The 13359-nt window shown below is 34.4% G+C and overlaps 2 protein-coding genes across 2 annotated transcripts in view; one reads left to right on the top strand and one right to left on the bottom strand.

Annotated features, from left to right (window-relative positions):
- LOC134266741 (uncharacterized) overlaps window positions 1-8162 on the bottom strand; it is a 57037-nt gene extending 48875 nt beyond the window's left edge. The window contains exons 1-3 of the mRNA XM_062748964.1: window positions 7922-8162; window positions 1847-2019; window positions 1670-1757 (exon numbers count right to left, since the gene is read on the bottom strand). Of these exons, the coding sequence (XP_062604948.1) occupies window positions 1670-1757; window positions 1847-2019; window positions 7922-8062 (402 nt within the window). The 5' untranslated portion in view covers window positions 8063-8162. The remainder of the gene's footprint in view (window positions 1-1669; window positions 1758-1846; window positions 2020-7921) is intronic.
- A 184-nt stretch (window positions 8163-8346) lies between these two features.
- On the top strand, window positions 8347-13147 carry LOC134266736 (uncharacterized). The gene is made up of 4 exons (XM_062748959.1): window positions 8347-8565; window positions 9761-9871; window positions 10095-10217; window positions 12782-13147. The coding sequence occupies exons 1-4, from the start codon at window positions 8388-8390 to the stop codon at window positions 12991-12993; spliced, it is 624 nt and encodes a 207-aa protein (XP_062604943.1). The 5' UTR covers window positions 8347-8387; the 3' UTR covers window positions 12994-13147.
- Window positions 13148-13359: the final 212 nt, after the last annotated feature.

Here is a 13359-nt window from a genome sequence, read left to right as displayed (position 1 = left end):
AATAAGTACTGTCATACAGATTGTGAAAGTATACCTGGTCAGAGCCCCCCCCCCCCCCCCCATATTTGGAAGGAAAGAAGGAAAGAATGATTCCTTCGTACTATATAACATCCCGTCAAACAAACAATACAAAACAACTGTAAATTTACTTGCAGTTTAGCATTAATCAAAATCAATTTTGCAAGACTAAAACAATTTCATATCGATACTAAAAACTCTAAAAAAATTTCAAATAATTTTAATGAATTTTCAATACATAATTATCATTAATTACATTTGATTTCAATGCATTTATAATCTTTAGCAGTTGCACAAAGTATGCTGAGTCCAAAAAAAACAAGAGGCCCATGTGCCACATCGCTCACCTGAGTAAATTAGGTGATGGAGTTCTTTACCAGATTTCCCCTCTTCTTATATCTATTGTGGCCCCTTACCCCACCCCCCACCATGGTCCATCCCCATCTTGATTTTAATAATTTAGAATCTACACTACACAAGGATGCTTCCACCTAAGTTTCAGCTTTCCTTGGCCACTGGTTCTTGAGAAGATTTTTCCTATATATTTCTATATAAAACTTGGAGTCCCTATTATGACCTCAACCTACCCCCAGGGGTCATGATTTTAATAATTCAGATTCTACAATACCCAAGGATGCTTCCACATACGTTTCAGCTTTTATGGCCCAATGGTTCTTGTCAGAGTAGAAGATTTTTAAAGATTTCTCCTATATATTTCTATGTAAAACTTGTAGTCCCTATTGTGGCCCCACCCTACCTCCGGGGTCATGATTTTAACAATTTAGAATCTACACTACCCCAGGATGCTTCCACATAAGTTTCATCTTTTCTGGCCCAATGGTTCTTAAGATGAAGATTTTTAAAGATTTTCCCTATATATTGCTATGTAAAAATTTGATTCCCTATGTGGCCCTGCCCTACTCCCGGGGGTCATGATCTTTACAATTTAGAATTTACACTAACCAAGAATGCTTCCACATAAGTTTCATCTTTCCTGGCCCACTGGTTCTTGAGAAGAAGATTTTAAAGATTTTTCCCATATATTTCTATGTAAAACTTTGATTCCCTTTTGTGGCCCCACCCTTTCTTTGGGGGGTCATGATTTTTACAATTTTGAACTTACACTATTCCAGCATGCTTTAATTCACATAAGTTTCAGCTTTTCTGGCCTAGTGGTTCTTGACAAGATTTTTTAATGACCCCATCCTATTTTTGCCCTTTCTTGATTATCTCCCCTTGTGAAGGGACTTGGCCCTTCATTTTAAAAATTTAAACTCCACTTCACCCAAGAATGCTTTGTATCAAGTTTAGCTAAAATTGGCCCCGTGGTTCTTGAGAAGTCGAAAATGAGAAAAGTTTACAGATGGACAGACAGCTAGACACTGTCAGACAGACGGATGACAGACAAAATATGATCAGAAAAGCTCACTTGAGCCTTCGGCTCAGGTGAGCTAATAAAAATGCTCTGATACAGAGTCATTGTATTTCTAGATCACTCTATGCAGTTGTGAATGTTTTCAGTAATGCTTGTTGGCCTTAAAGGGGATCTTATTTTGAGTTTTAGTAATGATATCCTGAAAAATAATAATAATTTCAGCAATGATTACTGACCACTTCACAAATTTTCTGTAACACGACACAATTCTTTTACCTGTTTAAACAGAATCAGGAGAGGTGTGAGAACATCCTTCTTGACCATTTCTTGACAGACTGTTTCACCACCATCCACACTGAGATTTCTACATGTGAACAGACACATATAAATACACCAGAATACAGAAAACTATCAAATAATTACATTTATACATTTAGACAAAAAAATTATTACCTCAGTGCCCCAAGGGCTTTGACTTGAATCTCAGGATTTTTATCTAAAATCACAGGAGCCAGGATTTTCACCACATTGTGTTGAAGGAGAATTTTTACAGCACTTGGCTGGGATACAAGATTGGCTAAAGTTGTACAACTACATTCTCTCTCTTCTTCTGACGGGCCACTAAGCTGTAAAAATTTTCAAACTGCTGCTTCAGTTCTCTTGAATTTAAAAGGTGGTATGTAAATATCAGGGTTGTCCTGTAATGATGTAAAGTTACAGAACGCTGAATGCTCTAATATATAAATAAATTATTAAGATATGTTAAAAAAAATCAAGGATAACAAACAACATTATCTTTTGGGGTTTTTTTTCCTGATTTTTGTTTGTCAATAACTTTTTTTTTTTTTATAATTGTTGTATTAAATATTATATGTGTTAGAGCATTCAGTGAGGAGCTGTAATTTTTGTGACATCAGCTGATGGCCATCAAGCTTTGGGATGAAATTCGAAGTTTGCATGAATTTTAGTTGAAAGCATTATCAGCACATTGGAATTAAACTTTAGGAAGAAAAGTAAAGAGAGAATTATCATATTTGAACCCAATGCTACACGCAAACCAGTAGGCATATCCGATTTAGGTGTTAAATTGAAGCCTGAATCGAGTGGGGGAGGGGGGGTCCAAATGGCGTTGCATACCTTGAATTTATATATAGGGGGTAGAATTTATCGATATTTGGTTATTGATAAAAATTCAGGTGCCTGTGATTATTCTAACTAGGTCTCATTCAAAGGACTAGTCTCCATGTCCCACATACACTGATACAATTTGTATCTTTGACATAAGTATCTCCAATCAGCTCCTAACTTCATGATTCTTAAGCAGGAACTCTAATAGCTGCAGAACTGTAGCTCTCTGCTTGAGAAAATTCGATTCTTTGATTTATCCTGCCAATTTTTGTCACTCAGGTATTATTTCTTGTAGTTTATGCTTTTTTAAAGCTTTTCAAGCAGAGAGCTACAGTTCTGCAGCTAGCACTCTAACCACTGCGCCACACAGGCGACAACATGGATGAGCTGAATACAGAGAACCAGATAGTCTGCAAAAGGTATTTCAGTATTTCAAGAGGACTTGTGCTTTTATATCTTGAACATCCATTGATACAGGTTGGGACCACTTGCCCAAATAATAATCTGTTTGGGATATAATATCCCACATGGGATATAAATTTACACTACTTTTCAACCAATGTTATTCCTTTATAAGTGTTCTGATGTGGATTTATGATATTTATAGCCAAAATAAAAATTTTAATTTTTTGCACTGTAAATTTATATCCCATTTGGGATATTATATCCCAAACAGACTATATTGTATCCTATTTGGGCGAGTGGTCCCAACCTGTTAAAAGAAAATGAGAGGATTTAATTAAATTAGTCATGAGAATCTATGAGATATAGAGAGAGAGAGATAGACAGAGAAAAGACAGACAGACAGAGAGAATGAGAGAGATGCATCTTTAGTCTTAATAGTGAGCGCAGCAAGCATCGCAAAGCGACGCTCGTAGTTGCGAGCTCTAACGACAACACCTGGGCCAAGAGAAAATTCGGACTACTGCACATTCATTCCTTAAAATTTTTTGCCGCAGTAATTTTGACCAACAATGCATTGCTTCGTACACAAAAGCTAAAGCCACGTTCTCGTGAGAACAACGACAAAAGTTAAAAGAAAAATAAAATTGCCTTGATTTAATGAATTTATCTGTTTATTGCACAAAATAATCGAACACTGATTGAAATCAGCCCTGTTCAGACTTCGGTTTGGTAAAGCAACAGCCGATGATATATACACGACCGTCGTGCGCATAGTGAATAAAGTCTATTTACACGACCGTCGTGCGAATAGCTAATGCAAATTGTTGAGATATTTACACGACCGTCGTGCACATACGTAAGACAAAAATCTATTTACACGACCGTCGTGCACAAACGTAAGACAAAATCTATTTACACGACCGTCGTGCAAATAGCAATCGCACATTGCCAGAGATATGCACACGACAATAATAGCTATTGCATACTATTAGTTACACAGTCAGTTAGTGACCTAATACGGATTCATACAGGGTGTGAAATGGAAATCCGTATTGGTCGAGGCGAAGCCGAGTCCCAATACGGATTTCCATTTCACACCCTGTTTGAATCCGTATTAGGTCACTAACTGATTGTGTAACGAATTTATCCCGCTGAAGACCTTTTTCAATATAAAAAAAATATTTGTGCATATTATGAAAATATTAGTTTTTATCCAATAACAATCAACATAAAATATCGTTACGGTAACAAGAAATTTAACTGAACTACCTACGTTTAACCGTTTAACCGTTTCTTAGCCGCCATTTTTATTTACAATAACAACGCTTCGAACGGAATCGCGTGCCCGGTTTTCATATTACGCCTCGACAGAGACGTAATATGGAAATGGAGATGTAATACGGAAAATTTCAGGGCGTCACGTGATTAGCTTTTATCCAATCAGTAATCGACAAATTTGTCTGAAGCGGGATAAATATATGTACACGAATCCGGGATTTTTCGGGCTGATTCTGTTTCGCACTAAGATGGTTCGCGCCCACACTATTCGCGCCGATTTCAGCGCGAAACATCTCACGTTATATTTAAATATATCACTTTAAAAAAAATTATTAACTCAATATAAATATATGTTGTATGCCTGCTCAACTTCATGACTTAATAATATGCACTTCCAAAAAATAACGGATCGTAACCATGGTAACCGCGGTCTAAGCACCAGTGGTCTTAAATATCAACAGTTTATTGTCTGACGTCACGGCGTCAGACAGTACTAGATTTAACCAGGGCTTATTTATGCAGTCGTTCCATGAAATTGTTTAGATAGTTCGATGGTGGGAATTTCGATAAATGCATTATCTCCAAAGACGCATATATCAGGCACGTGATCAAATATTTTCTCTTAGTTAACCTGCTGCCAGAATTGTAAAAACTGTTAACACAGTGCCTGAGAAAAATGCAGTAAAAATAGAAAAATGTCGCTTTTAATTCTTCATTGTGTAATAGATTTGTATGCTGGCTGAAGTGTAATACTTAAAGGCAGAGATTTTAAGCACCGCCTTCTAAAATACCTGGTCTGGGTAGCCCTGTCAATCAAGTGTGTGAAGGTCCATCACTGGATGCTGGAACTTGATTGACATTTACTTACTGGTCCCTGTGTATACCCTGTACACCTTCTTTGGGACTCGTGGTGACCTTCTAATTAACTTTTGATCCTTTGATGTTTACTGAACATGGTATACAGAAACTGTATTGCTATGTAATTTTTAGATTGATAATATATGATTTTAATATATCTTTAGTATTTAAAAGGATTATAATATAATAAGCATTTAAAAAAAAAATCCTTTGATACATAAAATCTTCTTTTTTCAAATGAAATTTGAATATTAATTTTAATATGCTAAACAGTAAACCTAGACTGGAAATGTTATTGATAAAGTTCAGAGCAGCACTGTGTGATGTAATTAAATTTAAAAATGTTTCTTATCATGGGTCACTTATATTTTCCTTTTTTATCCAGATAAGAATTTACAAGCAATTGTTTTTTAGCATATGTTTCATGGTGACAAAGCCATATTAAGGTTTTGAAAATCCTAGAAATTTTTTTAGTGAAATGTAGTTAACATGGCTCCTTTTTCATTTAATTAATAGATGGGATTCTGAGGATGAATGAATTATTAAAGTCTAATTTGGTTGTCACAGGAGTTGTTTTTTTTTTTAAATTAACACATACACTAACATCTTAAATAATCTTTATTTTAATATTTGAATTTATAGTATATTAATCATAATAATTTCATGGGTAGGGGTGTATTCAAACAGTCAAAAATATATAAATAATTGAAAAACCTTTTTACTACTAATTTAAAAATTTTCTCAAAATCCCCAACACAGGTAAAGTTTGACACCTGGGTATTTCACTGTGTATTAAATCACTTCCTGTGTATAGTGATTAGGAGACAAATGACCACAGGTAGACTGGTAGCCCCCAAGGCATTCACACCTGTACAGAATAAGCCCCTCCCTCACCTGGAATTTACCACCCGGTAAAAAATCTCTGCCTTTAACTCCTATCCAGCGATTATATTATGGATGATATTACATTGTAAATTAGTTTGCATCTTCTTGTTTCTTTTCCTAGATACTTCAGCTCAAAATTTCATCAATCAATCACGTAATAGTGTTAAGTAGAGAATCATTGTACATCAAATGGTTTGCGAAGCAGTGAAAGCTTTCAAGAACAGCAGGGGAATATGGTCAGCATGTGTAACGCTCTGCCAAGATTGTTATCGCTGTTTATACGCGCCATTCAGTGATTGGGCAAAGATCTTCACATTGATTTCATCATTGTCTGACCAGACAGTACTAGATTTATTTACAACCTCCATTTTATTCTGTTTTTTGAATAAAAAATCAGTTAGGTCATTTAACATATAAAACATATCTTGAAAACTGCTGACTCGGGATCTTGAAACATCTTAAGCCTAAGTCGATCAAAATCTTTATTTTATAATAAAATGTTGTTAAAGTCAAGCAGACCAGAATTACAATATTTTTTAATATTGTTTCACAGAGATGTTGTTATGTGCAAATGAAGAAATAAATCCAATGATTAATAATTTGACTAAAGAAAAAGTTTGTTTCATGATCCTGGAGCCAGGAGCTTAAATTTAATGTTCTTTGTACAGTATTGTATACAATATTGATTACACATGGTCTCTTGAAGATATATTATCGAACGAAAGAAATTATATAACATAATATTTATTTCTTTACGCTTATAAATTTAAGCAAACCACGTCAGACAAACTTTTTAGGAAAGCTAATACTTGTCATCGTTTAGATACACACGTCAATATTTACTACATACTCCCTACATAAACTTGGTGATTTTTATTAATAAATAGTGTATTTAGGGAACTATATCAACATTTAAATATCATTATCATGATTATTGTTTAATTTGAAATTTCATGTGTATAACACTATAAAACTAAGGTAAGTAAGGTTTTATGACAATTTTTTTTTGGTTAAAAAGTGTATTAAGAAATCAATACTAAAGTAGGCGAAATGCTTATAAATGCGTCCTGGCTCTGGTGGATAGGGTAAACCCAGACCTACCAAAATAGTAAGCAGTGGCGGATTTAAGGGGGGCGCACCCGGCGCGCGCCCCTAAAATTGTCAAAATTTACGTAAATCACAGTTTCGTCTAGAAAATGTAAATATGTCTACTTGGTAGACCTCATTTTTACCCTATAAAATCTCTAGAATCCAGGAGCTTCCGGGGGCTTCGCCACCTGGGCCCCCACCAGGGCTTTGCTCTGGACCCACTGGGGGCCTCAAGGCGGCCCCCAGACCCCTTGCCTACTTTTGGAGCCCCCTCTAACTTCAATTCCTGGATCCGCGCCTGGTAAGCAACTATTTTATTAATTAAATACAAATACAAGGGTAGTTCTAATAGAAACAAATTTACATTACAACGACCTGCCCATTGGACCCAAATGTCAATTAATTATATAAATTAATATCACGAAAATTAGTTTTTGCGATGTTTTCTTGCCAAAATGTCTTTTTGTACTTTAATTACTGCGTTCCGAACTTAACTGGGGACGAAAAACAAATGCCATAATAAGTGAAGGTACGTAACGGTATGAATAAATATATATAATGGTCGTGCGACCAGCTGATAAATATTATAATAAAAAACACGATGGTCGTGCAAATAGTCACTGAAAAATTAATATACACGACGGTCGTGCAAATAGCCACTGAAAAATTATGTACACGACGGTCGTGCGAATAACCGTTGAAAAGGTAAGTGCACGACGGTCGTGCATATAGACACTGCCTAAAGCAACATGCAAACGACGTCAGATGACGTCAGAGTCTTGTACGCACCGAATGTCATGTGCGATTTGACGAGTTCTATCTAAATGGAAACTGGATAAGTATCTGCGCTCGCCCTAACGGTCGCACCGTCAACATATTATTTACCTTCTCGAGCAAGGAATGAATAGAGTCACTGTTTGGAGAGTCTGTACTCTGTTCCATTTCATTCTCTGCATCTTTAACACTTATCAAACCTGTTGGTTTTGGTCTCTCTATTTTGAATTTTTTATTCTTCGTTTTCCCCATATTCAGGAATTCATTCTTACATCACTAATTAAACTTCAAAACCGCAGTCACCTTTCGCCAGCCATGTGGACGTTTGTTTTCCTTTGTCACTTCCGGTGGAGACTAGGCCAGCCGCCACTCCGTATTTTATGTAAAGATTTTAAGAGAAACTTTAGGATAGATTTCAGAATATTATCTGATATTAGATATAAGATATTGTGACAACCTAGTGGTTATTTATTTTATCTTTTTAAAACTAAATGGAAACAATGTGAAAATGAAACTACGAAACTGTTACTAGGTATCTGTTCTATGCCAAGGGCATAGGATAGAATTTGTTAGGAAAATGCCTGGATATGGTCTGCAGGGTTTTCCTCCTGAATTTAAGAAAAAATATCGGCGAGAAATATTAGAAGAGCCTACAGAATGGGACAAAGTTACGAAATATCATTTGTTCTTTGGTGACATTAGAAATAATACAACCAAAAAGATGTACATTCTTGGCAAAGCCGGATTTGTATATGGTAAAAAAATATTATGGATTTTACCTAAAAAGTACATTATTTTTAATATAATAAATAGGTGCATTGCAGTCAGAGATTATGGCGTAAAAGGCAATTCTGTTTTTAATCGAATGATATACCCAGGTCCAGTACAATCTTTTGCTATTTATAATAGGCTTGAAATAGCTATTTACCTTTATTTGGTTAAATTAAAATTCAGCTATTTACATGCAATTATTAACAAAATGATTTTTGTTAGAAATAGACCAAAAATCACATTTTTTGACTTTTCATATGTACTAAGATTCGAAATGCTATGTCTCCTACAGTTTTGGTCTGATTTCAATATAACTTGGTACACAAGTAGACTACACTAGGTACATATTTATAATTCTGTGTTTTGGTTGTTGATTTTGATGAACGATGTTGCCGTGGTTACTAAAAATGGAAATTTGTAAAAAATTTTCAAAATATTATGTCTCCTACAGATTGGTCTGATTTCAATATAACTTGGCACACAAGTAGACTACACTATGATACACAATTCTGCATATCGGTTTTTGACTTCGACGAACATTATTGCCTTCAGTGCCTTGATTACTAAAAATAGAAATTTCTGTTAAATACTCTCAAAATGCTACTTCAAATACAGTTTTAGTCTGATTATAATATAATGTGGCATGCAAGAAGACTACACTAAGAACATAAAAAGACTGAAGTTAATCAAGGATCATTATTCTGTTTATTGGTTTATTGCTGTTGTGAAGTTTCAATTCCCAACACCTTGATTACTTTTCTTTTCCTTTGTTATACGTACAAACCAGTAGAGCTTCAGTCTCGACAGAGACTTCTGGTTTTCTTTCTATTGAAATTGAAGTAAGAAATACTCTTATGTATAATATATAAAATTCCCCGATCAAAATAATAAACAGAATGTAACTTCAAACATCTTTTTTAGCCTTTTTGTGTATATGAAAAGAAAATGTCAAAATGTATACCTTGAAACAACTACATGTAACTGGTTAAACGGTCGGAACGTTTTGCGCGGTAAACTGATTGGCAATTCTGCAATCGGTTGCTATCCCTAATTTGCAGAATTCCTTTTTTGCAGTCAGTATGAGTTTTACCGACTTTTACATACAGTTTTGAATCATCGTGACTAAGTGATCAATATTAAAAAAAAGTCTTAAAAGATTACAAATTTTTCTATTCACAGGGGTGTATTTCTCATTGGCGGACTGCTACATTTTACCTCACCCCAAAAATCCAGGATCTCGTACTGCACGCTATTTTGCACAACTGTTGGCAAGAAATGTACCTTTGGGAAGTAAGTTCAGTAATATTCCTGTGCTTATATAAGGGCCAATAATGCAGATATTAATTATTTAAGAACATGCACACACACTTAATAGGACCTTTCTGAATACATCACCAGGTTTTCAAAAAAAAAAGTGAGCTTGGGTTGAATGAATTTTGCTCTGAATAATCTGAATTATGGTTCACAATCTTGGTTAAATCTAACTGAAATGATGTATTTATTATTTTTTCAGTGTTCTCTACATTATTCTTCGGGGCGTCTTGGTATGCCTGGAACACATACTTTGACAGAGATAACTTATATGGGGTGTTTTTTGCTGCCAATGCCACCTGGGCTGTAGTTAAAGGCCCTATCTGTAAGTATTGTTACTAAAGTATTTTTTTTTCCAAAAAAATACATTCAAGTCATATTCCAAACTCAAAGTAAGGAGATAAAAGATGTTGGTATATACCCAAATGAAGGTCTTGTCACAAGAAATACATTAGGACAACCCATGCAATTCTCTACTCACAGATTAAACAGAAACCGAGTTTCTGTTCAATTATGGAAACAAGAACATGTACATTAAATTTTACGGTATAACATGTGTAACGTAGGAAACTGAAAAAGAGTACTTTGAAGGTACATGTAGGGTCAAACTGTGGGGAACTGTTTTGGAATTTTTATTTACCACATTGATAATAAGATTCTGTTAGCGTTTTTGCAACTCTGCATGATCTAATATAAATTTTTTGATTTAAGGTTTCTTTCATTTAAATTTTACATAATGAATAATATTCAGTATATTTATACGCCCGTCTTAAGACGGGACGTATTATGTTATAGGCTTCGTGTCCGTCCGTCTGTCTGTTAGCTTTTTCGTTTCCGGCTCATAACTTTAATACTACTAGGCCTAGGATTATCAAACTTTGTCATCTGATGTATCTTGGGTAGAAGGTGTGTCGCGCACAAAAAGTAGGTCGCTCTGACCTTTAATTAAGAAGTTATAGCCAAATATGGAAAAATCCTTTCCGGCCCATAACTAGAAAACTATAAGACCTACAATCATCAAACTAAAAAATAGTGCAGACCCAGTCATCTCTTGGTAGTAATGAGTAGACAAGCATCCAGTTAAAGATTAATTAATGAGTTCAATGTAGGAAGGCTAGCTGTCTCAGTCTTATCTGTACCCTTTGGGGATTAGACAGAAGAACTGCTGGTCAGTTTATTATAACATATGTCATTTGATGGCCAGACTTTTCTTTTCAAAATTAAGTTGGTATAGATTAAGTTGTTAAGACTAATTTGATGATGGGCATTTGACAAGGTCTAACACAACCAGCACAGAAATCTATCGGTGATGTAATATTTATTACAATTGATGCCTACATCACAGGGGATGGATAAATATTTTAAGGAATGGAAAAATCATCGAAATCTGAGAATCAAGGTAGATGTGATTTTCTTGCACCTAAACTGTTAAAAAAATTGTATTTTTTGACGGGCTTATCATGCTGTGGCGCGGGACTTTATTATATTAGGACTGGGTATAATCCGCTGTGAATTTCTTATTACATTATAACAGATTAATAATGTTTGATGTAGCTGTTGCCCGACCCCCCAGGATGAAAAAAAATTTGCTGCGGCAAACAAATTTACATGTATTGATGCCTAGCTGGGAGTGGTAAAATTTGTGATGATTCAAATTCATATTTTATAAACTCTGTCTCAAAACAACTAAGAGTATCGCTAACAAAGTGTAACAAATAAAGGGGCAGAATTCATCAGTCTATAGATTAGGAAAGAAAGTTGTGGTAACTTGGTCTTAGTTACATAATTGCTATAAAATTATAAAAGACCACATTTTTCTCAGACTAGTCTATTTTTGGCAGGACTGACAGCCTTTACCAGCAGTCAGCCTGTGTGTCTAGTTAGTTTTACACCCAGTTTCAAAAACTGGATATTGTGTGATTATATTGGAATATATTTATTCAGGAACATTTTCAGTAACAATAAAAATGATCTTTTCCTAACTCTAATAGGGATGTGCAATTTTATCGATATACTGGTATATCGCGATTTTTTGTTGCATGATACGTATTGTGATACGGAGACCCAAATACCGATATCTTATATAGGTACATATTATAAAGTCCAGGAATTATTCATTATTTGTTCAATATTTCAATTTTCACTCACTGAAAGTCTAAAAAATGTTGTAAAAGGTGAAAAGAACGGCATCTTACCATCCAAACATGATTAATTTTATGTACAAAAAAATTTAAAATAGTGAAATTTTGTTTTTCTAGCATATTTTTAAGAAAAATAAGGACTGTTAATTTAAAATCATTGTAAAAATTGCCTGTAAAAATATTATGATATTATCGTTATATTTTGGGAAAAAGTGATATATCGCAATACGAAATTTTTGGCGATACCCATCCCTACTCAGTAACCTTAATTCATAAGCAAAGTGAATATCTATTAGGCCCTATAAATAAGTTGTAGCAAAAAAATTCTTGTTTATGAAAAACAACCATTCAACAACAACCTTTAATAGTGTTTGCAAATTGAAAACAATATGACATCTTTTAAAAATCTCATATTTTACTTTAAGAAATTCCATTTTGAGTGAATACTACATGTATTTTGGTACTGTAAAAAACATATCACAATAGTGACAATACAAAATTTTTTTACAGCTGAACTAATTGCAATGTTATAGATTATCGGCATCGTTGCTCAGCACTATTGTATATCCCAGTATGAAAATCTTCTTCTGGCCCCCCAAAAAAGAGCTTTATGGAATTTAAATCTTGTGTTGAATTTAATCTGAATCTGTATGATGAATATATAATTTCTGAACTGATATTCCAACTGTCAAATCCTAGATGGTTTTATCATTCCATTATGTATAAAGTTATCTTTTTTATTTTACAGTGAAGAAATACAAAAAGATGCACATCTTCTGGCCAATGGCTTTTATACTGGGACTCATTCACGTCAGTGGTTATGAGAGAATGGTTATGAAGTGGCCAAATCCTGGTACAGCCGTGCATTTCTGCAACCCAAGACATTATGAAAAAGATCTTTTTGGGAATCCGATTAGACCAATGCCAGGAGTTTCCTATGATATTGACGAGTCAGACTAAAACAGATATGAGGATGTAATTTCATCAAAGACAATAATGCATGTAGTATGAACTTTCAAGCTATGTTTTTTTTTTTTTTTGCTATTATCTCGTTTGAATGTACATACATTTTATATTTACCAGAGGTTGCGAAATTAAATGAGTAACATATTAATTATGATCTTTCTGACTTTTCATTATCTCATCTGGATGTCATTTCATAAAATTATGGGCACGCTTGATTTGTCTACACCTTACACCCAGTGTACACTTTTCTATAATAAAGTACAAAAGTGTACACTTTAGGTGTACACCATCTACACCCTGTGCAGGGCATGTGTAGGGAATTGCACCAAAATGGCTGACAAATGCCGAGATGGTAAAACT

The sequence above is a fragment of the Saccostrea cucullata genome, unplaced genomic scaffold, assembly GCF_032062105.1.
Source record: "Saccostrea cucullata isolate Sc308-1 unplaced genomic scaffold, CSIRO_AGI_Scuc_v1 ctg271, whole genome shotgun sequence".
In the NCBI taxonomy this organism is placed as follows: domain Eukaryota; kingdom Metazoa; phylum Mollusca; class Bivalvia; order Ostreida; family Ostreidae; genus Saccostrea; species Saccostrea cuccullata.
This window is presented reverse-complemented; position numbering and strand designations above follow the sequence as displayed.

What these genes read in the sequence shown, in the direction of transcription:
- LOC134266736 (XM_062748959.1), top strand. Translation starts at nt 8,388, where the DNA reads ATGCCTGGATATGGTCTGCAGGGTTTTCCTCCTGAATTTAAGAAAAAA. An exon ending in CAAAGCCGGATTTGTATATG is followed by an intron (nt 8,566 to 9,760) that starts GTAAAAAAATAT and finishes TTCTATTCACAG; the next exon opens with GGGTGTATTTCTCATTGGCG. An exon ending in TGTAGTTAAAGGCCCTATCT is followed by an intron (nt 10,218 to 12,781) that starts GTAAGTATTGTT and finishes TTTATTTTACAG; the next exon opens with TGAAGAAATACAAAAAGATG.